This window comes from Oncorhynchus nerka, linkage group LG7, assembly GCF_034236695.1.
Source record: "Oncorhynchus nerka isolate Pitt River linkage group LG7, Oner_Uvic_2.0, whole genome shotgun sequence".
NCBI lineage: Eukaryota > Metazoa > Chordata > Actinopteri > Salmoniformes > Salmonidae > Oncorhynchus > Oncorhynchus nerka.
The window spans coordinates 78865083-78890947 of NC_088402.1; the positions used below are offsets into that span (position 1 = coordinate 78865083).

The 25865-nt window shown below is 40.1% G+C and overlaps 1 protein-coding gene across 3 annotated transcripts; it reads right to left on the reverse strand.

The window, feature by feature from the left end:
- Positions 1-1053: 1053 nt before the first annotated feature.
- Positions 1054-25125, reverse strand: LOC115132462 (hepatocyte nuclear factor 4-alpha-like). Of its 3 annotated transcripts, none has more exons than XM_029665144.2 (10): positions 25008-25125; positions 9214-9388; positions 8783-8907; positions 8052-8158; positions 7720-7875; positions 6525-6612; positions 5999-6151; positions 5531-5767; positions 5188-5310; positions 1054-4721 (listed from the first exon to the last, which is right to left on the reverse strand). In XM_029665144.2, the coding sequence occupies exons 1-10, from the start codon at positions 25093-25095 to the stop codon at positions 4579-4581; spliced, it is 1395 nt and encodes a 464-aa protein (XP_029521004.1). In that variant the 5' UTR covers positions 25096-25125; the 3' UTR covers positions 1054-4578. The 3 variants fall into 3 exon arrangements, with proteins under 3 accessions (XP_029521004.1, XP_029521003.1, XP_029521005.1); XM_029665143.2 differs by lacking the exon at positions 25008-25125 and adding an exon at positions 10890-11178; XM_029665145.2 differs by lacking the exon at positions 25008-25125 and adding an exon at positions 10890-11171 and having other exon boundaries at positions 8813-8907.
- Positions 25126-25865: the final 740 nt, after the last annotated feature.

Below are 25865 nucleotides of genomic sequence, written 5' to 3' on the forward strand. Positions count from 1 at the left end.
GCAAAGAGTTTGAAGGTATGTAAACTTCCGACTTCAACTGTAGACCATAGCCTATATTGAATTGTCGCTGTTCCATGCTCCTGAACATGCCTGTAAGATAACACTACTCCAAAAATTGGACCACAATAACAAACTCATAGTAGGCCTATTGTGAGAAATGGAGGGAAACGAGGAAGGGGCAGCGATAGGCTACATACAACATGCTGGAAAAAATAGTTGTTTGAGTCCACCTATGATGAAATGCCTAGTCCGTAACCCATCATAAAAGGAATTAATAGTGGGGAAGATATCACTGACATTTCTTCTTTACTCAAGAGGAAATATTGGAAAAGCTTTGAAGTGAGGCGCCTGCTTCCTTTCACCTCTATCTGCAATTACTTTATGACCTTTTATCAGCCTGAAGAAACACACCTACTAATTATCCTGACGATGCACTGCCACGTAGGCAACAGCTTGTATCATTCGTCACCCACTGGCCACACACTGGTTGAACCAAAAACATTTCCACATCCTTTCAATAAAATTAAGTTTAATCAACCTGGAATAGACGTTGAATTGACGTCTATGCCCAGTGGTCAGACACTAAAAAACAGCCAACAAGCAGTTTAAACTGGTTTTGAAATGTCACTCCAAATCTTTAGCCAGGGTTAACCTGTCCTTGATAAAGAAACATTGGATACCATTATGGCCATTGGTTATCATCCATGTTACAATAGCATAATCATTGAGAAATACTCATCTTGATTGTAGGCTTCATCTTCATAATCACAGCTTAGTTATAACTCAGGACAGTAAAATGAAGATAACAAACCATCTCGTTTGCTCATTCACTTAACTTGTACAATATTGACTTAGCCAGCAAAGTGTCAGAGTGTGACAGGGGAAGACCTCTGAAATAATGTTAACAAAATGTTATATTTTTCCTCCTGACATAAGGGTTTACCAGAAGCTATCCTGCTACATTTACAGTTAATCTCCTACAGTTTAAGGTTGCATGTCCTTTTCTACGTTAACGTCTGCTCTTATTGAAATAAAGCACAGTACAATGCAATGTAAAAAATAAACCTTGACATTTTATTCATCTTCACATTGTAAGGTGAAACACATTGCCCATCTTTGCAGTACAAGGCGGTACAGATGACAAGGCACCATGTATTTTGTCATGTAGTTATAATACCGTCACAAAATAACATTCTATGGTAAAAAAAAAAAAAAAACACTACAATGTCTTTACAGTTGAACTGAAGATAAAAATGGAATGGGTAAAACATTATGAATTCATCAACCTGTGAATGCCTGTTGCAGGATAAATCCATGTTAAAGTTGACATAACTGGCCATACATGGATTTAACATTTTACTTTATGGGTTGGTTATGAAGGCTTCTTCTAACCCATTGCTTTGTACAACATATAATAATATGATTAAATTATATCTTTACATAAATATATCTAGTATATAAAGCCAAAAATGGATGTATTAACTACAGATTGCCCCATTTAAGTCTATCAAAAGTGTGCCAGTTCGAGCATGTGTCCATTAAGACTATGGATGTCTTTTTTTTGTCAGCGTGAATTTGATTAATAAAAGCCCCACTTTTATTCCATAGGCTGGGATCAGCACTATGCAGCTATTGCAAGAGCGCATTTTTCACTGGCGATCCACTGATTTCAAAAGCAATGATTGATAGGCAGGTTAAACTTGTTGAATTCAACCACTATTGTGTTCAAATATACATTAAATTTGTGAACAGCCATCCAACAACAACCACAATCCGTAAGGCGCAAATAGCTAAATGAGAGAGCAGCAGTGTGATTCACATCAATGCGCTATGTAGATATCAATAGTAAATTATATCCGTATCGCCATAGACTACACCACGGCTGTCATCCTTACCTCCAAGCGTTTATTCAAATGTAATCATTTATGGATACCGACAGCAGTTGCACCATTGGAAGACATAGCTTGGACTGTATCCTACAAAAGCCCATTCCTGCTCTTTTCCTGAGATCCATCAAACACGTTTGGTGTGTCATCGTAGTGGACTCTGATTTGTGGTCAGACTCGCTCAGGTGGAACAAATTTAAATGTGCGCCTTTTTTCAATGATGATGTGAATGTCATTGAGAAAACAGAGAAGTGTCAAATATTTTTTTCGCAATCATCCTGTTTGAAGTAATCATCTAGTTTTTCCAAAAGTATCTCATCTGATTGCAATATTTTTGCTTGTAACGTAACGGGTTATAGTTTTTTGTAATCCCTTACATGTAATCCGTTACTCCCCAACTCTGGTATTAAATTAACTGAGCTGTTATAATTCAAACATTTAAGCTTTTTGCTACACAACTAGCGAATTCCAGTGCATATAGACAGGGATATCTTAAACCTGGATTTCAATGCAACACAACTGTCATACGGCAAGTACACGATAACTTTAAAAAGCTAAATATGTCCTTTCAGAACCAATTGACTGCCTATCATACCTGTATATCTCCATCTGTCACATAATTACATTATTTAAAAACATGATAATATCATTGTATTCTTTTTTCTGGGTACAAGTTGTAAGTGACTATATCAGTCAACAAAACTTGTATTGCCATTGACAACCATCTTTAAAATACTGTGTAACAACAACATCATGATCTGCCTCATCACAGATATGAGGCCTGTTTGTAACATTTATACAATTGAAATGTGATTAAGAAAACCTATCTAACATGTATACAGTCATATTTTATTTACCAATTCATCATCTGAACTCTGTGTATAAAGACATAGATAACCTGTACAGCTACAGTACCAGTCAAAAGTGTGGACACATCTACTCATTCAAGGGTTTTTCTTTAATTTTACCATTTTCTACATTGTAGGACAATAGTGAAGACATCAAAACTATTAAATAATACATGTGGAATCATGTAGTAACCAAAAAAGTGTTAAACAAATTAAAATATATTTTATATTTGGGATTCTTCAAAGTAGCCACCCTTTTCCATGATGACAGCTTTGCACACTCTTGGCATTCTCTCAACCAGCTTCATGAGGTAGTCACCTGGAATGCATTTCAATTAACAGGTGTGCCTTGTTAAAAGTTCATTTGTGGAATTTCTTTCCTTCTTAATGCATTTGAGCCAATCAGTTGTGTTGTGACCAGGTAGGGTGGGTATACAGAAGATAGCCCTATTTGGTGAAAGACCAAGTCCATATTATGTCAAGAACAGCTCAAATAAGCAAAGAGAAACGACAATACATCACTACTTTAAGACATGAAGGTCAGGCAATACGGAACATTTCAAGTGCAGTCGCAAAAACCATCAAGCACTATGATCCAGTGTTAATCTGCAAAATTGTAATTATTCGCCTACCTCATGCCTTTTGCACACAATGTATATAGACTCCCCTTTTTTTTTCTTCCTATTGTGTTATTGACTTGTTAATTGTTTACTCCATGTGTAACTCTGTGTTGTCTGCTCACACTGCTATGCTTTATCTTGGCCAGGTCGCAGTTGCAAATGAGATCTTGTTCTCAACTAGCCTACCTGGTTAAATAAAGGTGAAATTTTAAAAAATTAAAAAATTAAACTGTCTCTCATGAGGACCGCCACAGGAAAGGAAGACCCAGAGTTACCTCTGCTGCAGAAGATAAATTAATTAGAATAACTGCACCTCAGATTTCAGCCCAAATAAATGCTTCACAGAGTTCAAGAAACACACATCTCAACATCAGCTGTTCAGAGGAGACTGCGCGAATCAGGCCTTCATCGTCGAATTGCTGCAAAGAAACCACTACTAAAGGACAGCAGTGATACGCCATCAGATCTGTTCGGCGCTTAGTGGTACTGTCATTTGTTTTTCAACAGGACAATGACACAAAATACACCTCCAGGCTGTGTAAGGGCTATTTGACCAAGAAGGAGAGTGACGGAGTCCTGCATCCGATGACCTGGCCTCCACAATCACCCGACCTCAACCCAATTGAGATGGTATGGGATGAGTTGAACCACAGAGTGAAGAAAAAGCAGCCAACAAGTGCTCAGCATATGTGGGAACTCCTTCAAGATGGTTGGAAAAGCATTCCAGGTGAAGCTGGTTGAGCAAATGCCAATAGTGTGCAAAGCTGTCATCAACTATTTTGGTTACTACATGATTCCATGTGTTATGTCATAGTTTTGATGTCTTCACTAATATTCTACAATGTAGAAAATAGTATAAATAAAGAAAAACCCTTTTATGAGTATGTGTGTCCAAACCTGACTGGTGCTGTATGTCAAAGAGCATACTGTATCAAATTGCCCATGAATGAGGTTGTTCTAGCCGTTTGCAATTTCAGCTTGATACTACATGCAATAATATGAGTAGGCCTACCGTAGGTACTGTACCTCAGCTGGGGATTAGTTTACTAATGTATCCCAACTGTACAGTACACTCCCTGAGATTTTTGGAAAATATGTATTTCTCACTAATGAGAATTGTTGTTGCACCTTTATACTGAGCGTGTTTACAGAGAAACATATGCTAGCAAAGATGGTAAAATTGTAAATGCTTTGTTGGATGGGTTTGTGGGGTCCAGTTCTGTGTTAGATGGCTTCTTGCTTGGTGATGGTGAGCTGAGGGATGGAGATAGGATGCTTGGGCACAGTGGCTATAACCCCTTGAGCCATTTTATAGTGTTCTGAACTGGAGACTGTGGGAGGAGAGGGGATTGGGGTTCCAGGAGTGGCTGCAACAAACCAGAAATGATCAATTAGTGGAGGAATCAACAAAAGTCGGGTTAACAAACAAATCAACATATATACCTTGTGGCATGACATTACTTGAAAAAATATTAATATATTCAGACAAGGAATAAGTACATTTGTGAAATTTTCTGAGGTTATTAAAAATGTTAATAAAAAATAACATACATTTTCTTTGACAAAGCAAGCCTGATTAGTCTCTCTGAATAACTTCTTAGTGGATTATTCTGCCAAGCTTGTGTGTCCTTCCAACTACCTGACTCTGTTACACATGGCAGTGGATTGATGCCACTGAGCTCACTGTTGGTTGTGAATCTCAAGCATTTTTTTGTCTAATTTTGGGGTCAGTGTCCGGGACACAGCTTTCAGTGCTTTTTAATCCAGAACTAGGCTTAATCTGTCTCTGGGGAACCAACATTTGGGGTCTGGCATGTAGTTATTGATACTCACAGATTTGGCCATTGTGGATGGAAGTAGTCATGTTGCTTGAAACGATGGCATTGTTGCTGAGGTGTTCCTGAACCAGATGTGGATGCAGAGAGTGAGGTGTGTGAGGTGCCTCAGTAGCAGAACCTGAGGAAAACAACACAACATACACCAACCCCCCAAACAGTTAATTTTCTCCTTCACTGTCCTTCGGTAATAGAGTATGATATTCAACTAGCAGTCTATCATATTGAAGAGTGTAAACTTCTCTAACCAATAGAACTCACGGAAAGTTGTTTGTATTAAATTATTTTGGCATTAGATTGAGACCTTTTACTTTCTTTGTAACAATATCAAGATGTCTAACCTCCTAAGAGCATCTCTTGGAGCAGGTTGTCAATCTTGGCCATGCCAAAGAGTTTGACAAACTGTATCTGTTCGATCATCTGCCAGGTGATGCTCTGTAGTGTGGGCAGCAGCAGGAGCAGCTCTCCAAAGCGTCCCCGGGAGTCATACTGCCGGTCGTTGATGTAGTCCTCTAGGCTGACCTGAACCTGGTACCGCATCCGCTTGATCTTACCTGGGTCACTCAGACCTTTGGCATCTGAAGCAGGAGAGAGTAGGCATTTGGTTAACAGCTTGGTCACTCGCTGCACAGACACGTTGCTCATATAACAGGCATTCTTAGTCACTAGTTTAGTTGCTCACTGGTTACATCGTTTTTTGTTTTGCAACATAAATGTTACTGCCCTAGAATGCTTCATATGATGTCTCACTGTTTGAATCAGATGATAGGCTGTTCATTTTAAAAGTGACGTTGTGTTCCATGTAATACCTGGATCGAAGAAAACAATGGCTTTCAAACAAGCGTATTCATTGTCGTCTATCTGGAGTTCCTGGAAGGACAGCACTAGCTCGTCCAGAATCCTCACTGCTACCCGGCACACTTCCATCTCCGGGCAGTTCCGGGGAATAATGTGGTCATTTCCTATAAGGAACAGAAACCAATAAATGCCATGTATACCGAATCACTCTGTGATTTTTTGATGATTTTGCCCCCCTCCCAAACAAATATCATATTGCTAGCATAACTCTTATATAACTAATCTATTATATTACATAACTATTATATGACATGGTGTAATTATAATAATAATATTACTTTGGTGTGTGCTTATATTTTTACAAGTGTGTATCAGTTACCATATGCATGCGTTAATTGGAAATGTGATTTTTGCATATACCAAATCCACCTGAGACACCCTCGGAGAATGGAGTCACTGCCAGGGTCTACCATTATTAATGATGACCCTGGAGCAATTAGATGGTGTACAGTAGCTAATATCTTATCTTGAGTTTACCTAGTAACAGGAGGTCCTTGTACAACATAGACCTCTTTGCAGCTCCAATCAGAAGATTCTCTCCTGCATGGGCTCGCAGCAATGCCACCTGAAATAAAGGAAAGCCTTTCATTATTAATCACTGGGCAAAAACTGGTTGAATCAACCAAGGTTGCCAGGTGAACGGTGTTTCCCCCGACACATTGGTGCGGCTGGCTTCTGGGTTGGATGTGCGCTGTGTTAAGAAGCAGTGCGGCTTGGTTGGGTTGTGTATCGGAGGATACATGACTTTCAACCTGTGTCTCTCCCGAGCCCGTATGGGAGTTGTAGCGATGAGACAAGATAGTAGCTACTAAACAATTGGATACCATGAAGAGAAAACGGGGTAAAAGAAAAACACCGCCTCTGAACTTCTCTATGAAACAATGCATTTTATTTTTTATTAACCTTTTTTTAACCTTTATTTAATTAGGCAAGTCAGTTAAAGAACAAATTCTTATTTACGATGATGGCCAACACCGGCCCAATCTGGACGACGCTGGGACAATTGTGCGCCACCCTACGGGACTCCCAATCACGGCTGGTTGTTATGCAGTCTTGATTCAAACCAGGGTGTCTGTAGTGACACCTCAAGCGCTGAGATGCAGTGCCTTAGACCGCTGCGCCACTCGGGAATCCCAATTTGATAAGACATGGAAAATATTACATCACTTCTGCCAATCACACCTAACCATTAAACAAGTAACCTGTCATACCACCTTTAAGGTCACTGAAGAGCTAACCAAAGATTCTCACAGAGAGAGAGTCAAGTAAATGTGTGAAGATACACCTGATGGATCCCTCACTAATTCAACATCAGCAAATCAGTTACCAAAGCCCTGGTTGTCACGGTGTTAATGATTCTGGAATCGTTCTGATCAGAGATACAACTATCAAACTAGCTCATCATATTCTAACTGGATTCGGAGGTCTTTAAAGACAGCAGCAGCACTCCATGCTCAAAATGCTGATCGAAGAGCTTTATATTCCCTGGACACAGCTTCAAGTTGTTCTTTTTAAGAATCCCAATAATGTCATTATCAGACCGGTTTCTGGCCTTATATTGCATGCTTTTTAGTCCAGGACAAAACAGCCCCTAAAATGCAGTACCCCTGAATGAGAGTAGTATGGTTTAGTCTAACCTAGTCTGTCACTGTTAAATCTAATGCAACCTTACCTGGTCATCCAGGGGCAGGTCACAGAAGGCAGGGATGTACTTGGCCCATTCCACCAACACCAGCAGCTGCTGTTTCATTGATTCACACACATCTGTGATGGTCGCTACCTTTTTTGTCCTGATGTCACCATTCAGTATAGGTCCAGGTGAGGATATCTACACATACAGAATTAAAAATGAATGAGTCTCCTATGACAAATTATAAACATAATTTATTTAACCAAAATAAATTAAACTCCATTCCATTCTATTCAGTACAACTGGGGCAAATAAAAATTTGTTTTAAACGCTTACATGATTTCGATCGAAAAAGCCATATCCATGGGCCTTACCTGTCTTGAGAGTACATCTGCCTGGATAAGTGCATTGATAGATGGTAAACTGCTGTCTTCATAGCTAGATCTCCTAGTGCTGATTCTGTCTCTCTCGTTTTGTACAGCTGAGAAACAATAGAAACATAAACCGCGGCTATCAGAATAGAATAAATACTCTATTGTTCACTAGAAATGGTTTAGTCAAAGCACTCCCCATTTTCTCAGACACAAACCTACAAAGTCATTCAACTCAAATATTCCATTCCATGTGCAGTAGAAAAAACACATGTAATAAACAGTGCATAGATTATCTGACAGACATTCATAGTTCCTAGTGGGTTATTAGCATTGACTCAGAACAGCATTGGGAGAAAACATTCTCCCAGGGCTGATGTGTTTATTAGTATGTGTGGCTATAACTCCCTCACAGAAGTTTTCGCTCAGCATAAGCTGGTCATAGAATTCAGTGAATCATGGAGTGAACATTAACAAAGTGCTGCTCTCGTGGCTCTTGCAACATACCCCACTCTGAGCCATGAGCAGTCCCAATGGCTCTGCTCCTCTCTACAATTCTACGACAGGGACTGGCTGATACAAATGGAACGTTCTAGTTCTAGGATATACCTTACCATGATTAAATCATAACTGCTAGTGTCAACACATTGTGTAGAGACTGAGTATAATACGTAATAACACAATATGGCTACACATTGCCACTCTCAATGTTGTCATTCTTTAATTCTAATTACCATTTGAATGAAGTTGAATGAATTGTATACCTTCTTTTTTCATGCCAGCTCGAAAGCATTTCTTCAATCGACAGTATCTGCATTGATTCCTCTTGTCTTTGTCCACAATGCACTGTCTGCTGAACCTGGGAAGTGAGTTTGAAGAGGGCTTGATTATTAAGGGCCTATTGAGTAGATTGCAGTTAGAAGACTCTTGTTGAATATGCCAGTGCTATTGCAACCTACTGTAGAATGTTGAAGTCTATTGGTTTCTCTCAAGGCCTAGCTACATCAGTTTGATATTGCAACCGTCAATGAACACCCCCATCTATGTACAGGTGCTGTATCCCAATCCCAAAACTTGTCAAATGTAATAGTATTTTATTGTAAATGCCCAAGGATACGATGGTCACTGTCTTTGCTCTTGTGTGTAATATTGGCCTAAACCTCACCTGCATGAATACATGTGGTTTTTGCGAACGCTCCGACGGAAGAAGCCTTTGCAGCCGTCACAGCTGGAGGCCCCATAGTGTTTGCCCGTGGCCCTGTCCCCACAGATGGCACACAGGGTGCCCGCTCCGAGGTGGTTGGCTGCATTCATGTTGGCACTCTCAGCCGGCGAGGAGTCTGAAGCAACAATGGACAAAGACATATTTTATACAGTATATTTTAGATGTGCGTATCACGCTATGCTTAAGAGTATGGAGTGAGAGATAGAGAGAGATATTCCTTATCAAGTCAGGGGCTCTTTGGGCCATCAATGTTGGAGATGAGATAGAGAATATGTGCAGTTATGTGATCCAAAATCAAAACTAAAAGATATTTATGAGGGCTATATAAAGTAATTAAATAATGAACTGCTATGTTGGTGGAAGATAACCTGAGCGAGTGTAGGGATGGATGTTATGGAATAACTAGTGGTCAACAGTTTGAGAGAACTAGAGGAAAGGTCATTCATTTAAATCATTTGTTACTTTAACCAGAACGTTTTTCTACAAAATGTGAAAAATGTAGTCTTTTTTTAAAAGCTCTTAGCTCTCTCAGTCCTCATTTATTGACTAATATAATCAATATATTGACTGAATATAACTTAGAGGGTCAATAGTGAATGACCTAACTAACTAACCAACATACTTTCAAAGAAAACAGATATTTTGATTCATTTCAAAAGGTGAGAGCGACATTAATTGGTTGACTGCATCAGGTGATTACATTAAAGTCAGTGGCATTGCTGGTTACTCTTATACTGCTTATACGTCACATTAAGTTACTCTTATTAATACATGTGCAGTAAAGCTGTAATTAAACTAGTAACATCTAAAGTAGAAATAAACAACACACTGTATTGTATGCTGTTTAAGTATCATAAAACAATTTAATTTTGTGAGGATTAAACAGTCCAATAATTAAGGCATATCAAAGATATTGGCCATGCAATGTAAGTGTCTTTCAAAGGTCATTTCTTTTTCATCCTGCAAGGAAGTTGTTTCATTTTAGAATCAGGTTCACAGCCAAATGTCATGGGAGAGTAGAAAGGACAATTTCTCACTTTCAAAAAGCATATATCATGCTGTCACACAACTCTGTGAAATGTTTTTCTCATTTTATGGACCTCAAAATGCCGAACATAGATGTAGGTAACAAGAGAGAGATGTCCATGTCTCTTAAATCACTATCGCATAGTATGAATATCTATTCGTTGTAATTCTATCTAAAGTGAAATATGACCACTATACCATAACAATCTACATGTTACAACAGGAGAAGGTAATTCTCTACCAAATGGTTGTTTCACCACTAAATTATCCAGATGCATTGTATGTATTGTGCAAAACCCCTGAATGTTTTACAACTGCAAGAAGAGGGGATAATATTATCATGAAAGAAGCACATTATCATCCATTAGCATCCAATACAAGATGGACAACTGAGAGCTGCTCTTGATAACAGCAACTAAAACCCTCCGTCCACAACTGACCTGTCCAAAAGTTTAACGTATGGGTGGTCCTGGGAATCAAACCCACTATCCTGGTGTTGAACGCCATCCTCTACCAACTGAGCTACAGAAGACCAGTTTAATAGCTAAAAGTCTCAAAGTTCAACCAGGTAATGTGTAACTCTGACTCACCTGAGCCCATGGAGAGAACTTGCATGTTTTCAAACTCCAGGGTGGTATAGGCTGGGTCCAGGGCATCGCTATAGTCTGCCATATCCATGTCTACTAGTTCTTTGGACAAACAAATTCCCTCTCAGCTACCTGACAGTGGGGAAAAAGATTTGTCCAAGAGGCTAAGTGCCCCCCCTGCACCCATCCTCCCCCTTCTCCCATATTTGGCCAAGCTCCTCCTCATAAAAGTAGATAGAGATACCTCTGAGTATTCGATGGGGACAGTCTCTCCTCCAGAGCTCCGGAGGAGGAGGCCATTAGGAGCCTGGTTGTGACTGACAGGAGGAGCCTCCTCCCAGTTAGGCTGCTAACCAGAGGAGGGCTGGGGTGAATGTCAAGTTGATATTTAACTATATTCCTCTATTGGTGTATCACAGTTGTTTTTCTCTCAAAGATAACATAACTTGGAACTCTCAATCTTTTCTCTCTCTCTCTCTCTCTCTCTCTCTCTCTCTCTCTCTCCTTCCTTCTTTCTCTTTCCACCGTGCTGTCAGTAATAGATCAACGATTATACTATGAGAGACATAAAATGTTGAATCTCAGCCAAATCATTGTGCTTTACTTGCTTGACATCACCTCTTGTTGTTTCCTGCCAGTTTAAACCAGTTGTCCATCAGATAACTGAATGTCTTTGGCCAAAAATTGGAAGCTCCACTTGTAGGCCTTTCAAAGAATGCCAAGACACTCTTACCCCACGCCTTCAGCACCAAAAAAAGCATCTTATCATATGGATTCTTATTGCAATCTGATATCACACCGATTATTTTAGCCTTTTAGCTAAATGTCTTAATCAAATGTATACTCAACGTGAAGAGAGGTGCAGCTCAACAGGAAGTAATGCATAATGAGGGGGCCTGCCAACAGTCTGGATTCAGATCTACAGTAACAGTCGAAAGTTTGGACACACCTACTCATTCAAGGGTTTTTCTTTATTTTTGCTATTTTTTACACTGTAGAATAATTGTGAAGACATCAAAACTATAAAATAACACATATGGAATCATATAGTAACCAAAAAAGTGTTAAACAAATCAAAATATTTGATTCTTCAAAGTAGCCACCATTTGCCTTGATGACAGCTTTGAACACTCTTGGCATTCTCTCAACCAGATTCATGAGGTAGTCACCTGGAATGCATTTCAATGAACATGGAATTTCTTTCCTTCTTAATGCGCTTGAGCCAATCAGTTGTGCTGTGACAAGGTAGGGGTGGTATGCAGAAGTCCATATTATGGCAAGAACAGCTCAAATAAGCAAGGGGAAACAACAGTCCATCATTACTTTAAGACATGAAGGTCAGTCAATATGGAAAATTTCAAGAACTTTGAAAGTTTCTTCAAGTGCAGTCGCAAAAATCATCAAGTGCTATGATGAAACTGTCTCTCATGAGGACTGCCACAGGAAAGGAAGACCCAGAGTTACCTCTGGTGCAGAGGATAAGTATATATGTTTTATTTATTTTTCTATTTAACCTTTACTTAACCAGGTAGGCTAGTTGAGAACAAGTTCTCATTTACAACTGCGACCTGGCCAAGATAAATTATAGCAGTGTGAACAGACAACAACACAGGGTTACACATGGAGTAAACAATAAACAAGTCAATAACACAGTAGAAAGAAGGAAAAAAAAGTCTATATACATTGTGTGCAAAAGGCATGAGGAGGTAGGCGAATAATTACAATTTAGCAGATTAACACTGGAGTGATAAATGATCAGATGGTCATGTGCAGGTAGAGATACTGGTGTGCAAAAGAGCAGAAAAGTACATAAAAACAGTATGGGGATGAGGTAGGTAAATTGGGTGGGCTATTTACCGATGGACTATGTACAGCTGCAGCGATCGGTTAGCTGCTCAGATAGCAGATGTTTAAAGTTGGTGAGGGAGATAAAAGTCTCCAACTTCAACGATTTTTGCAATTCGTTCCAGTCACAGGCAGCAGAGAACTGGAAGGAAAGGCGGCCAAATAAGGTGTTGGCTTTAGGGATGATCAGTGAGATACACCTGCTGGAGAGCGTGCTACGGGTGGGTGTTGCCATCGTGACCAGTGAACTGAGATAAGGCGGAGCTTTACCTAGCATGGACTTGTAGATGACCTGGAGCCATATTAGAGTTACAAGCCAGCAATTGCAGCCCAAATAAATGCTTCACAGAGTTCAAGTAACAGACACATCTCAATATCAACTGTTCAGAAGAGACTGCATGAATCCGGCCTTCATGGTCAAATTGCTGCAAAGAAACCCCTACTAAAGGACACCAATAAGAAGAAGAGACTTGCTTGGGCCAAGAAACACGAGCAATGGACATTAATCGGTGGAAATCGGTCCAAATTTGAGATGGACTGTCATTTGTTTTTCAACAGGACAATGACAAACACACCTCCAGGCTGTGTAAGAGCTATTTGACCAAGAAGGAGAGTGATGGAGTGCTGCATCAGATGACCTGGCCTCCACAATCATCCGACCTCAACCCAATTGAGACGGTTTGGGATGAGTTGGACCGCAGAGTGAAGGAAAAGCAGCCTACAAGTGCTCAGCATATGTGGGAACTCCTTCAAGACTGTTGGAAAAGCATTCCAGGTGAAGCTGGTTGAGAGAATGCCAAGAGTGTGAAAAAAGGGTGGCCTTTGCCTTGTTTAACAATTGTTTGGTTACTACATGGATCCATATGTGTTATTTCACAGTTTTGATATTATTCTACAATGTTAGAAATTGTAAAAAAAAAAAAAATAAAGATAAACCCTAGTTGTGTCTAAACTTTTGACTGGTACTGTACTTCCAAATGTAATATGTCTCTGGTAAATCTCAGTTAATTATTTCGTAATAAACACGGGAAATAACTATTGCTGAAAATAACTTGTTGCCTTTATGCTGTACACACGTTACATACCAAAGCAGTGTGACCCAACTCTTCAGAAACTTGCTCCTTAGCGTCAAATTCAAAGCTTTTAGAGCACTTTTTGGTCACTAATGTCATTGGTTTGTGATGGTAGGAGCCTATGTTTGTAGGACTGCATTGGGATACGTTCAAGTAACGTATTAGAAAGCTTCCAGCAGGATTAACAATGTAAAGTGGCTTAACAAGAATTTGAGAACAGAATGCGCTGTCAGAGAAGTATTATAATGCTCTAAAGTTTACTATTATATGTTCATAAAATGACATTAAACATTGAATACAGTTGAGTATTAACTCGAATACAGTAAACATTTGTTTCCCCCAGCCTGTAAAGCAACTGATTTTAGAAGAATAAATGTTGCAGAATACGCAAATAAGGTGGCCCCACAGCATGAGTAAATGTGCCATGGTAAACAGTAGTGTTGTAATTGAAGAAGGGAACGTGCCAGTACACTACAAGCCACAGGTCAATGATCTAGGGTTCACCGAGACCTCAAAGCAGTTAAACGCAGGCTGGTGAACTCGAGAACCACCCACCCAAAGCATATAGGATTCATAAAATAAAATCTCTTCTTCCGAGTTTACCATCGTAACATTCCTGTGGTTAAGTCGGTCACTGTGATCCGCCTGAGAGTGTAGAGAAGAGCAAATATTGACTAAAATTGATCCAAATCATATCAGAAGCCAATATGGGAGACACCATCTTGATTAATGTTTGGTAGATTTACATTGTTCAGGATAACCAGTTAGATGGATGAAAACAAGTTTAGCTTAATAACAAACAAAACGGCATCTTTAAACTTTAGAGAGGAATATTTGTAACCAATAACATTTTTTATCAATGGATGACAAGAGGTGGTCAAATAGAACATGCAACTAATCTAGGGCCTCGCCTGAGCTTCTGGGTGTCCGTGTGTCATAAGTCTGAACAGAGGTCATTACATTGCTTACTTCTCCACATCTTAGGTAGACATAGACTCTAGAGTAACGCCTCTCAAGTGCCCACATTTGCTCATGTTTGCTTGAGCACCAAGGCAGTAATGATCACTCTATTCCCTATATAGTGCCCTATGGGCCCTGGTCAAAAGTAGTGCACTAGGGAATATGGTGACATTTGGGACACATCCATAGACTCTGTTGGAGTGCACTTCAAGGGCCCGTATTTGCTCATTCACCACGGCAGTAATGATGGTGAAGCTAGAGGGAAATCTGTGTGACGGAATGAAGAGAACGAGTCACTTAGAACAAATCTTATCTCCTTAGCCATTAAACGTCTTTATTATCGCCAGCTCACGTCTTCATTTTCTGTGAACTCCTCCAAGGGCAATCATATACTGCTCCATAAAGTGTAATCTGCAAGGTTAAGACTTTCTTAATCACACTCAGGCAGTGACAGACTGTTCAGGTTTAGAAACATACTGATAGCAACATTTTGGATCATCACCTTAAACTCACATAACTTGTCTACTTTTTAGTAACTGATATAGATTTTTTTTCGCGATTTACATGTCATTTACATAATGATAACAGCATAACATGTCATAGTACTCAAAATGTAATCTTGAATTATAATATATAATCTTAGTAACTATTTCATTTGTCATGCTTTTGCAAATATGGAGAGTTCTATCATATCAGGTTGTATGTTTAAGCAATAAGGCACGAGGAGGTGTGGTATATAGCCAATGTACCACAACTAAGGGCTGTTTTTATGCACAATGCAATAAGGCACGAGGAGGTGTGGTATATAGCCAATGTACCACAACTAAGGGCCTGGACACAGCCCTTAGCCGTGGTATATTGGTCATATACCACAAATCCCCCAATGCCTCATTGCTATTATAAACTGGTTACCAACATAATTAGAGCAGTAAAAATAAATGTTTTGTTTTATACGGTCTGATATACTACGGCTGTCAGCCGATCAGCATTCAGGGCTCAAACCACCCGGTTTATAATTAACATTAGTCCCTGTTTGATAGGCACACTCCCATAGCACACAAATTTCCACCAGCTTCCAGAGTATCTTATCATAGAGTAACCAGAGAAGCCTCCTGATTTAACTAGTTCACTTTAGTCGGTTTAAACACTGGGCCAGACCCTAACACAGCCACCAGAAGACTAGACCATAGCAGTAACATGCAGTCCATAAAACTACAAAAGTGAAATGTCTTCTAGACAAAGAGTTTATTTCTGTGTACTCAACAAGATGATTCATATTTTTTTATGAAGGTTTAACGTGACATAACATGTTCCCTCATGCTCCCGTTTGACACAGTCAATCCTCGTCGTACACACCTGAAGCAGCCATGTTGATGTGTGTATGACGTCTTTATGTAAGTTCTGTCCTGTCAGTATTATAATGAGTCACACAAGCAGCCCGGGGCTAAAAGTCAAAAGACTGACTTCTGATGAGACCTGATGTAACCAGTGTAATTCTCCCCTTTGAAACTAACTTCAAACTCCAGTTTGTGAACAAAGTCCTGTCTGTCTTCTGAATAGGAATCTGAATAGTCCGACCACTGACCAAACTCCATTTGTTAACCACTGCCTATTTGTACCTTCCACTGAATGACTCTTTTTCATTCCACACGTCCGATCCCAATGGAAAGAGCTACTGAAGCTAAAAGAGAATAAGTGGAGACAACAACTGGAGGAAAACCAAGAGTCAATCATATTTGGAATATACTGTATGGGAAAATATGTATTTCTAGGAGAGCTCCAGCACAGGGCAAATGTGAGTGTTTATGATGTGTGTATTCTACACTGTTGTAGATGTTGATAGGAATGAATGAAAGAAGGACGGAGACATTAACAATGTGTTTGTTGTAGCATACTTGAGGCCAGTGTTGAGCCTGCGCTGCTCTGTCTGTCTGTGTGTGTTAGATGTAGGAGATACCATGTGAGTAGCAGTAGTGTCATGGCAGGCGAAGACCTTGTCAACAGATGATAACTATCTACAAATCACACAGCTTGTGCAACTCCAAGCCCTTTGGCTGACCAGTGGCAATATGTGTCTGTGCCGTTCGAAATTGTTGACTTAATATATTAATGTTGACATTTGTTGAAACTATTCTTATTTGCTGTTTTTGACGTTGCTTTGGTTTTGGTAATGCAATTGAAACATTATGTTTACTAGTGAAGGTAATTATGTTGACTTGATACCCTTTCCCCCTGTTTTAGCTAGCACTGACCGACACCTCTTGTAGATTGTTTGGTAAAACAGCTGTCAGTAAAAAAATAAGCTGAGGTGAAATCAATGCTTTGACTCACAACCATTTTGTGCAAATGTCTGGAACAACATGGAATCTTAAACTTGCAGTAGTAGTAGACTCGCAAGCCTTGTTCAGACTGTAGGCCCTAATGCTTTGTTTTTCAAATCCGTTTTGGAATACTGACTGTCCAAACAGCAAGTTACAAGTGAACAAATCAGATTTGTGTGTGTTCAGACATTTGCTGATTGCTACGCTAGTTGTCATAGTAATGGTGTGTGTGTGTGTGGTGGTGTTGGCTGATTGGTGATGGTGCTCCTGCTTCATCTCACTCAGAAGATGTTGTGCAGAAAGCTAAGGTGGCAATAATGCCTGCAATGGAAGTTTCCTAGTTGCTTAGAATGTTCGAAATCATAGTGTAAGAACACTTTTATAGCCTCAAAGTGGAAGATGATCCAACATTCAAAACTAGTCATTTTTGGCTAGTCACAGCAGTCAACTAGTTAGCTAGCTAGCTGTTTAGTTTTCTAGCACATTCACTCATTTGTTTGTAAACAATTACCACACGTTGTTGTCAAATTTTTAATTTTTTAATTTTTATTTTACCTTTATTAAACTAGGCAAGTCAGTTAAGAACAAATTCTTATTTTCAATGACGGCCTAGGAACAGTGGCTTAACTGCCTGTTCAGGGGCAGAACGACAGATTTGTACCTTGTCAGCTCGGGGGTTTGAACTTGCAACCTTCCGGCTACTAGGCCAATGCTCTAACCACTAGGCTACCCTGCCGCCCCAAATTGTCAACAGAGTAACTAACAATCGACAAGATATGCCTAACAAAAGTCTAAAAACACTTGAGGTCAAATAAATCCGATTTGACCGTCCAGACACATGCTTATTGGCCAGGAATCAGATTTGTATCTGATTTTAAACCACCTACGAAGGTGGTTTGAAATTTTCTATGAAATATCCGATTCCATGTGCTTTTTGGCTGCAGGAAAAATATCAGATTATAATTGAGCAATAATGCCTGCGGCGGTGTGGTATATGGCCAATATACCACAACTAAGGTCTGTTCTTATGCACGACTTAACGAGGAGGGCCTAGATACAGTCCTTAGCGGTGGTATATTGGCCATATACCACAAACCCCTGAGGTGCCATATTACTATTATAATACTGGTTACAAACATAATAAGAACAGTAAAAATAAATGTTTTGTCATAATCGTGGTATAGGGTATCATTTACCAGAGATTTCAGCCAATAAGCATTCAGGGCTCGAACCCTCCAGTTTATAATCGGATTTCAGTCACTTCAAACTGCCAGTGTGAACAAGGCCTACACAGTAGGAACATGTTACTTACACTTTGTTCAGAGGGCCTACATTAGGCAGCTTTTAGTCTGCCATCTCAGGACGGAACAGAAAACCACAGAGAGTTATTATTGAGGCACCAATAGTACATTTCAGAGCTCTCTATAATTCTGTCTTGAGCGTTATCCCTTTATTTTAGAGTGGCCCTTCCACTTAGAACGAGCTACAAAAGGACACTGCAGGAGCTCGTCTTCTTCAATGAGTTCGTCTTCTTGAATGAGTTCAAAGCTAGGCTCAAATCTATGGTGGACAGTTTAGTGGGGTCTGTCAATGTTTTGACCCCTAGATGCAACACACCTCCCCAGATAATTATTGCCTGTTCAATGTGTAAATGGTATGTTTTTAAACTGTAGTGCTTAGTGTTTTATGGTGTAATTATATCTGAATCGCTGTGTGATGCTATTTTGGCAAGGTCTCTTTTGAAAAATAGGTCTCTCTCAATGGCACTAACTTGGTGAAATAAAATAAAATCTTTGATTCAAGTACAGAGGAGGAAACCAAAAGCAAAAGACTGCTGTGTATTACTGTCCATGGGATTGACCTTTCAATTACTCTCAATTTCTCAGCAAATGAAGGTTTAGGTGCCGTACAAAAACATGCAGTTTTACCAGTTTTAACTATTCACTATTCCAGGACTCAACTCCTCCTTGTGGATTTACAGAAGGAAAAAGCAAAAATCTTCATATGAAAAACATCTCGGATTGTTAAAATAGTTTTCTGAAACAACTGAAATATTCTCATAGTCCTGACCCATGGCTGTTTGGTCTAAGAGCAATGATAAACTTCTAGGGCCTAAATTTGCTCACCCTCCATAACCCCAAAATTATTGGGCAATAAAGAAGATAAAGATATTTTAATAGTTGCCGTTAAAAAGTTGTGAGGGAATATGCTACACTTTGTTTGTAGATAACTTTCAACAATCAAGGATTTGACATTTAAAACTTAGACTACCATCTACATGCAAAAGTTCCTAAACTAAAACTTAGACTACCATCTACATGCAAAAGTTCCTAAACTAAAACCTAGACTACCATCTACATACAAAAGTTCCTAAACTAAAACCTAGACTACCATTGGGATATTTTCTTACACATCCACCCCTAGTTGTTTTTTCCACCATGCAGGAGGAAAACTCAAGTAGCCCCATGTCTGTACACTAAATAAGTCAACAATTGCATCAATAAACATTTAACCCAATGCTCCTCGTAAATCAATCACAGTGTCTTGATAAAGCCCTTTAATCATTAACTGCTGTTTTTGCTGAGAATTAATTTTGCCTGCTAGCACAAATCCTATCTCTCAGCAGACCGCATGGCCGGTTATCACTCTCTCTGCTGCTATAGGCTCTCCCATGATCAACCAATCAATATCAAGAAGGAATCACAAGACACTATAAGCCAAAGAATTCAACCTCATCCTAAATCATCACATTAAAATAAAATGTAATACCTAAGTAGCAGCAGAAGCTGGACGGCAACTGACATTGGTGCCTCTTTCATTAACTCTGCTATTTGCCTTCTGCAGATGTAGGATCTTAATTTCATCACCCTGTTGCAGGATAACTTTCCTGCAATGCAGGACATTTAAAACTTGTAGTGTATTTGAGGTTTAAAAAAGCTTCCGAAAATAGTCATTTCCACTTAGAAATTTCAGACTTGATTTTCCCTTATGAAAAATGGACCAACTCTTACAAAAATGTCCATGAATTATAATCCACCTAATAATTAAAATGTCCTGTTTCTGCAAGATTATTTTCCCAATGTGTTAAACTGGCTCAAATTAAGATCCTACATGTGTATATAACCTTCTTAGAGGACAGTTTCAACATTTTTTTTAAAAGTCAGTGGCCCCATTATGAGGGTTCATCACCCTTCTACAGTCTACTGACTGAGCTTGATGACTGGCAACCTCTCTGCTACAGTCATCACTCTGTTTGAACAGTTCAACCCAATGGAGAGTTGAAAGAGGATGTTCAGATAGTGATCTAAGTATTAAGCATTAAGATGAATGAGGAGGTAGATTTCACAGGCTGACCTGTATAAGGGGGATTGGAATCACTTAGTAGCAGCACCACCTTGTGGACAATGGAGGCAGTATCCTATGGTTTTTGTTTGTAATAGAGTTTCTCAAAAAGAAGACTGGTCTGTTAGAGCAAATTAATCAATCTGCAGTTTTCCCAATTTTGTATGAATACACTCAAGATAAAATATAAATTGATACACATTAACGTTAATACATGGTTTCATTTGGCCTTTTACATTACCAATATGGTCTTCATATAAAAAAAATACTATATTATACTATGGTTTAAATACTGTAGCATTACTATATTTATACACTATAGTATTTACTGTAGTGTTTTTGCAGACTTTACTGTAATATTTACTATAGTGTTTTTGTGGAGGCTTTCTCCTTGAGGAAACCTACTGGGGAAATACTAAAAGAGCAAATTGTCCATAACCTGTTGATAGGTAGGTATGTAGGACTGGGGTCTGAATGGCTAATTCAGAGATGCTGCTCTTTTCTATAACCTGTACACAATATACTTATGGGTGGCACAAATTGGGATATGGGGCAGGGAATGGGCAGGGTATATGCAAATAAAATACTGCAGTATTAACTATAGTTTAAAACAAGTTGAGTGTTTCTGTAGACTTTACTGTAGTATTTACTACATCTATCAACAAATCTACAAATCTATCAACCCCTACAAAAATGTATATTAATCCACATAATAATTCACATTTCCTGTTGCTGCAGGATTATTTTCCTGATGCAGCAAACTGGTTTAAATGAAAATCCTACATCTGTACCTGGAGTGGTGAGGTGACCATGCAGTGTTCCATGTTCCCCTCCATACATCCTCCTGACTGTGGATAGCTGACCCCTGACAGTGACCAGGCCCAGGGACCAGACTGTATGCCCATCAGCCTCTCTCTCCCCTCTCACCGGGAGCACGCTGCAGTACTCACCCAGGCCCGGCCTGAGCAGAGTGAGGGTGAAGGAGTGTGTGTCTGAGGGAGGGAGAACAAGGGGGCTGTAGCCGGTGGGGATGTAGGGCCATAAGCCATTCACCGAGGCCTGAGGTAAAATGCGTGGGTGTATGTGTGTGTGTGCGAGCCAGAGGCTGCAGCCACGTGACCATGAAGTGGCAGCAGGGATAATCCTATAATGCCTGTCACAATGAGATTTGACTGGAGTCTGGAACACTGGGCTTCATAGTGTCAAGTGTACCGAGTGTGTAATACCCCCATCCACGCACACTGCTAATGGGGATCTCTACTGGGTTTAATACTAAAACACATCTAGACCGTGTTAACTCATTATAGCAGTTGAGTCCAGCTCTTCATTGAAAAAGAAATGCCAAACTCAATATGACTTTTATAGTTAAAAAATATGAGGAGAAAAAGTTTCAGCATGTAGCCTATCCAAGCATAGAGATCAGTTATAGCCAAAGAATGAATAGCCAAAGAATGACAAATGAGATGGTTTAGAGATTATGAATGGAGAGATACAGGATGTGTCTGTCTGTGCTCTAAAGCATAAGTCTACTGCATCAGATCAGAAAACTTTCTCCACCTTAGTAAGGTATTTATCATGTTATTTGAAAAGGCAAATGCTTTCCAATGCCCTTTATGTCAACACTGTCACTATATATGAGTCATATACGGCATCTCCTAAATTCACACTTAATCTTCATCTCAAATGGCAGATCACTCCTGTCCAATCCCAGTCCAGGAAAATGTTATGAGTTAATGTCAGAGGTCAGACGTCAAATGCTTCTGAATGCCCACCCTGTTCCCTATATAGTGCACTAACTCTGGTCAAGTAGTGCTCTATATACTGCAGGCAATAGAGTGCCATTTCAGACGCAGCCCAGGTAATGTCCACCAGGGACCAGAACTGCAGGTAATGTCCACCAGGGACCAGAACTGCAGGTAATGTCCACCAGGGACCAGAACTGCAGGTAATGTCCACCAGGGACCAGAACTGCAGGTAATGTACACCAGGGACCAGAACTGCAGGTAATGTCCACCAGGGACCAGAACTGCAGGTAATGTCCACCAGCGACCAGAACTGCAGGTAATGTCCACCAGGGACCAGAACTGCAGGTAATGTCCACCAGGGACAAGAACTGCAGGTAATGTCCACCAGGGACCAGAACTGCAGGTAATGTCCACCAGGGACAAGAACTGCAGGTAATGTCCACCAGGGACCAGAACTGCAGGTAATGTCCACCAGGGACCAGAACTGCAGGTAATGTCCACCAGGGACCAGAACTGCAGGTAATGTCCACCAGGGACCAGAACTGCAGGTAATGTCCACCAGGGACCAGAACTGCAGGTAATGTCCACCAGGGACCAGAACTGAAGGTAATGTCCACCAGGGACCAGAACTGCAGGTAATTTCCACTAGGGACAAGAACTCATAACTACTGTATACCATTTCAGACGCAGCCCAGGTCATGTCCACCAGGGACAAGAACTCATAACTGCAGGTCATGCCTGTGAAACATTAACGTCAGTATTTGTAAGTCTCCTGATGCATGAGAGACATTGTGTAAGCACTGTTATGAATTAGAAGAGACCTTATCAACAGTGATTTGCAGCATTCTTGTGTCTGCACAAAGAAACATATAACCTAAGATCTAGGCCAGAAATAAGCTTAAACAGGGTAGTTGCCAAGGAAATGTATTTGCAACATACAGTAAATTTCCTGGTTTGTGAAGCTCTTTTTAGCACTCAGAGGTAACACATTCCTTGAGAAAGATGCAGGTATTGTACTCAGTGTTATTTATTTATATATTTTCTCCCCAATTTCGTGGTATCCAATTGGTAGTTACATTCTTGTCTCATCGCTGCAACTCCCGTACGGAATCAGGAGAGGCGAAGGTCGAGAGCCGTACACTGCGCCACAGGAGTCGCTAGTGCGCGATGGGAGAAGGACATCCCTGCCGGCCAAACCCTCCCCTAACCCGAATGACGCTGGGCCAATTGTGCGCGACCCGATGCAGTGCCTTAGACCACTGTGCCACTCGGGAGGCAGTTATACACTTCTTACGACTAGTCGGCTCTCGACAGTATGAGCCAGCACAAAGTAAAGCAACAGCTGGTGTGTTCCACCATATAGAGCACCACAGTGGAGGTGTCATAATACCCATAAAACCTAGCGGTCAAACAGGGAAATGGTTCCAATAGTTGTTCCACCATCCATTTTTCCCATATAAGATTATATAAACACTTCAAATAAGTGCTGTGTTTGGTGTAGTCTTACACTGGCATGACGTTTTGATAACCATGTAAATCTCTCTGTACAAGGTGGCTTTTATCAATATATTCGGCTCTATTTACTCTCAGATTCGAAAATGCTAATTAGCATCAAAGTAGATATCATGCAAAACTACAAATCCCTACAAGCTCTGGCTGACACCTTTCCTGACAGGTACTGTGTCCATTTAAAACTTGCACAAGACAGTTCACAGAATTGTCCATTTAAATAAATGTAGCCAATTTATTCATTACCATATTTAGCTAGCATTAGATAGTTCATTCAGAGATTCGCACCTTTACTTTGATTCGGCAGTCTCGTCCAGATCATCATGGCATTTGTAGGTCTTTATGATAAAAGTCACCTTGCCCTAAAGAGATAGACACAGTTATCAAAACGTCACGCCAGGGTAAGTCTACAAGAATCACAGCCCTTATTTGAAGTGTTTCTAAAATCTCCTATGGGAAAAATGAATGGTGGAAAAACCATTTCCCTGCTTGACCGCTAGGTTTTATTCACTGAAACCTGAGAAAGTGCTTTGAACATTTGACTGTATTATAAAGGAAAGATGGTACAGTACAATAAAACCAGGAAGGGGCAACTAATATCGTCAGTTTGGTTGGTCAAAAGTGTTTTGCATCTCCTTGACTTATATGTCAATTATACCATGTGTGATCAATGACATAATGACAATAAATCCCCAAGCCATTCATGCATAGGCCACAGTACACTTCTGAAAAGGCATGTTCTGACACTTTGCAGTGTAACTGAGTCACACTCAGTTTGCAGATACTGTCAGGTGTTTTCCTAGTTTTTCCCAGGTGGTTCCCATGTGTTTTTCAGGTGAAAGTCCAGTGTTGTCCTCTGACAGAGTCTGAGGCTGCCCTCCACACCTTTCCACTATCCTGGCCACAATTCCACCCAGATTCACTCTGACAAAGTGTTTTACAGTGCTTGACACTCTAACAGGACTCCTCCTGAAATGTGTTGTTATGATTACATTCAGCCCACTGCCTATAGCGGTCCTTCATTCATCATGTTATGCTACACTGCGAAGCTTTGCCATGCCAGGCTGACATCAGTCTCGTCAGTCAGTCTTAGATTATTATGGGGCCCTTTTTAACAACCTTCATATCGTCGCCACACCTCCTAGATTGCAGTCGTGTCAAAAAAAATGCTGATTATATTTTCTACATTGAATGGACCTGCCATAAGAGAAACACTCTGCAGTGTGTATTGTATACTACAGTTTAAACAAAGTCAACAGTTGGTGTGAGCTCCACCATAATGCACCGAAACCGTGAGATGATAAAAGACAGAAACTGTGTACTCACCACCAGCGAATGGAAACTCCATGCTTGTACTGACTTGTGAGTTTACATTAACCATCTCTCTCCCTGTTTCTTTCTTATGTGTTTTCATTTTCTTCTGTATTCCCAAAGTTCTAGGGTTTAAAATATGGAAGTTAGCCACTGGCTGCGTTATAATGAGGAAGGTGGTGTTGGTGCAAGGTAAGGCCCCAGCATTAGGTAGGTACTTCCAGCTGTTATCTTATTGATTTTTCTAATCTGAGAAAAATGTGGGTGGAGATGTTAAACAGTAACCAGGCTCATAAAGAGACCACATATATATGGCAGGAAGCTATCGCTATAGCAACAAGATGGTAGAAACAAAAAGCCTGTCTGTAGGCAAGTTTATTTTATTAATGTGCATTGAGTAAAGGAAGGAAGGAAGAACAGGAGTAAATGAAGGAAGGAAGAACAGGAGTAAATGAAGGAAGAAAGAACAGGAGTAAATGAAGGAAGGAAGAACAGGAGTAAATGAAGGAAGGAAGAACAGGAGTAAATGAAGGAAGGAAGAACAGGAGTAAATGAAGGAAGGAAGAACAGGAGTAAATGAAGGAAGGAAGAACAGGAGTAAAGGAAGGAAGGAAGAACAGGAGTAAATGAAGGAAGGAAGAACAGGAGTAAATGAAGGAAGGAAGAACAGGAGTAAAGGAAGGAAGGAAGAACAGGAGTAAATGAAGGAAGGAAGAACAGGAGTAAATGAAGGAAGGAAGAACAGGAGTAAATGAAGGAAGGAAGAACTCCCCTGCAAGAGGGAAGGTGGAAAAAAGGGACATAAAAGAGAGAGAGGACTTGAGAGGGTGTCACCTCCCCACCTCAGATGGTGAGTGTGAATTAAGTTTCTAA

Coding starts and splice junctions, on each gene's coding strand:
- LOC115132462 (XM_029665144.2), bottom strand. CDS start 25,095: ATGAAAACACATAAGAAAGAAACAGGGAGAGAGATGGTTAATGTAAAC. Junction 9,389..25,007: donor GGAGTTTCCATTCGCTGGTG/GTGAGTACACAG, acceptor TTGTTGCTTCAG/ACTCCTCGCCGGCTGAGAGT. Junction 5,768..5,998: donor CATTGTTTTCTTCGATCCAG/GTATTACATGGA, acceptor CTCCTGCTTCAG/ATGCCAAAGGTCTGAGTGAC.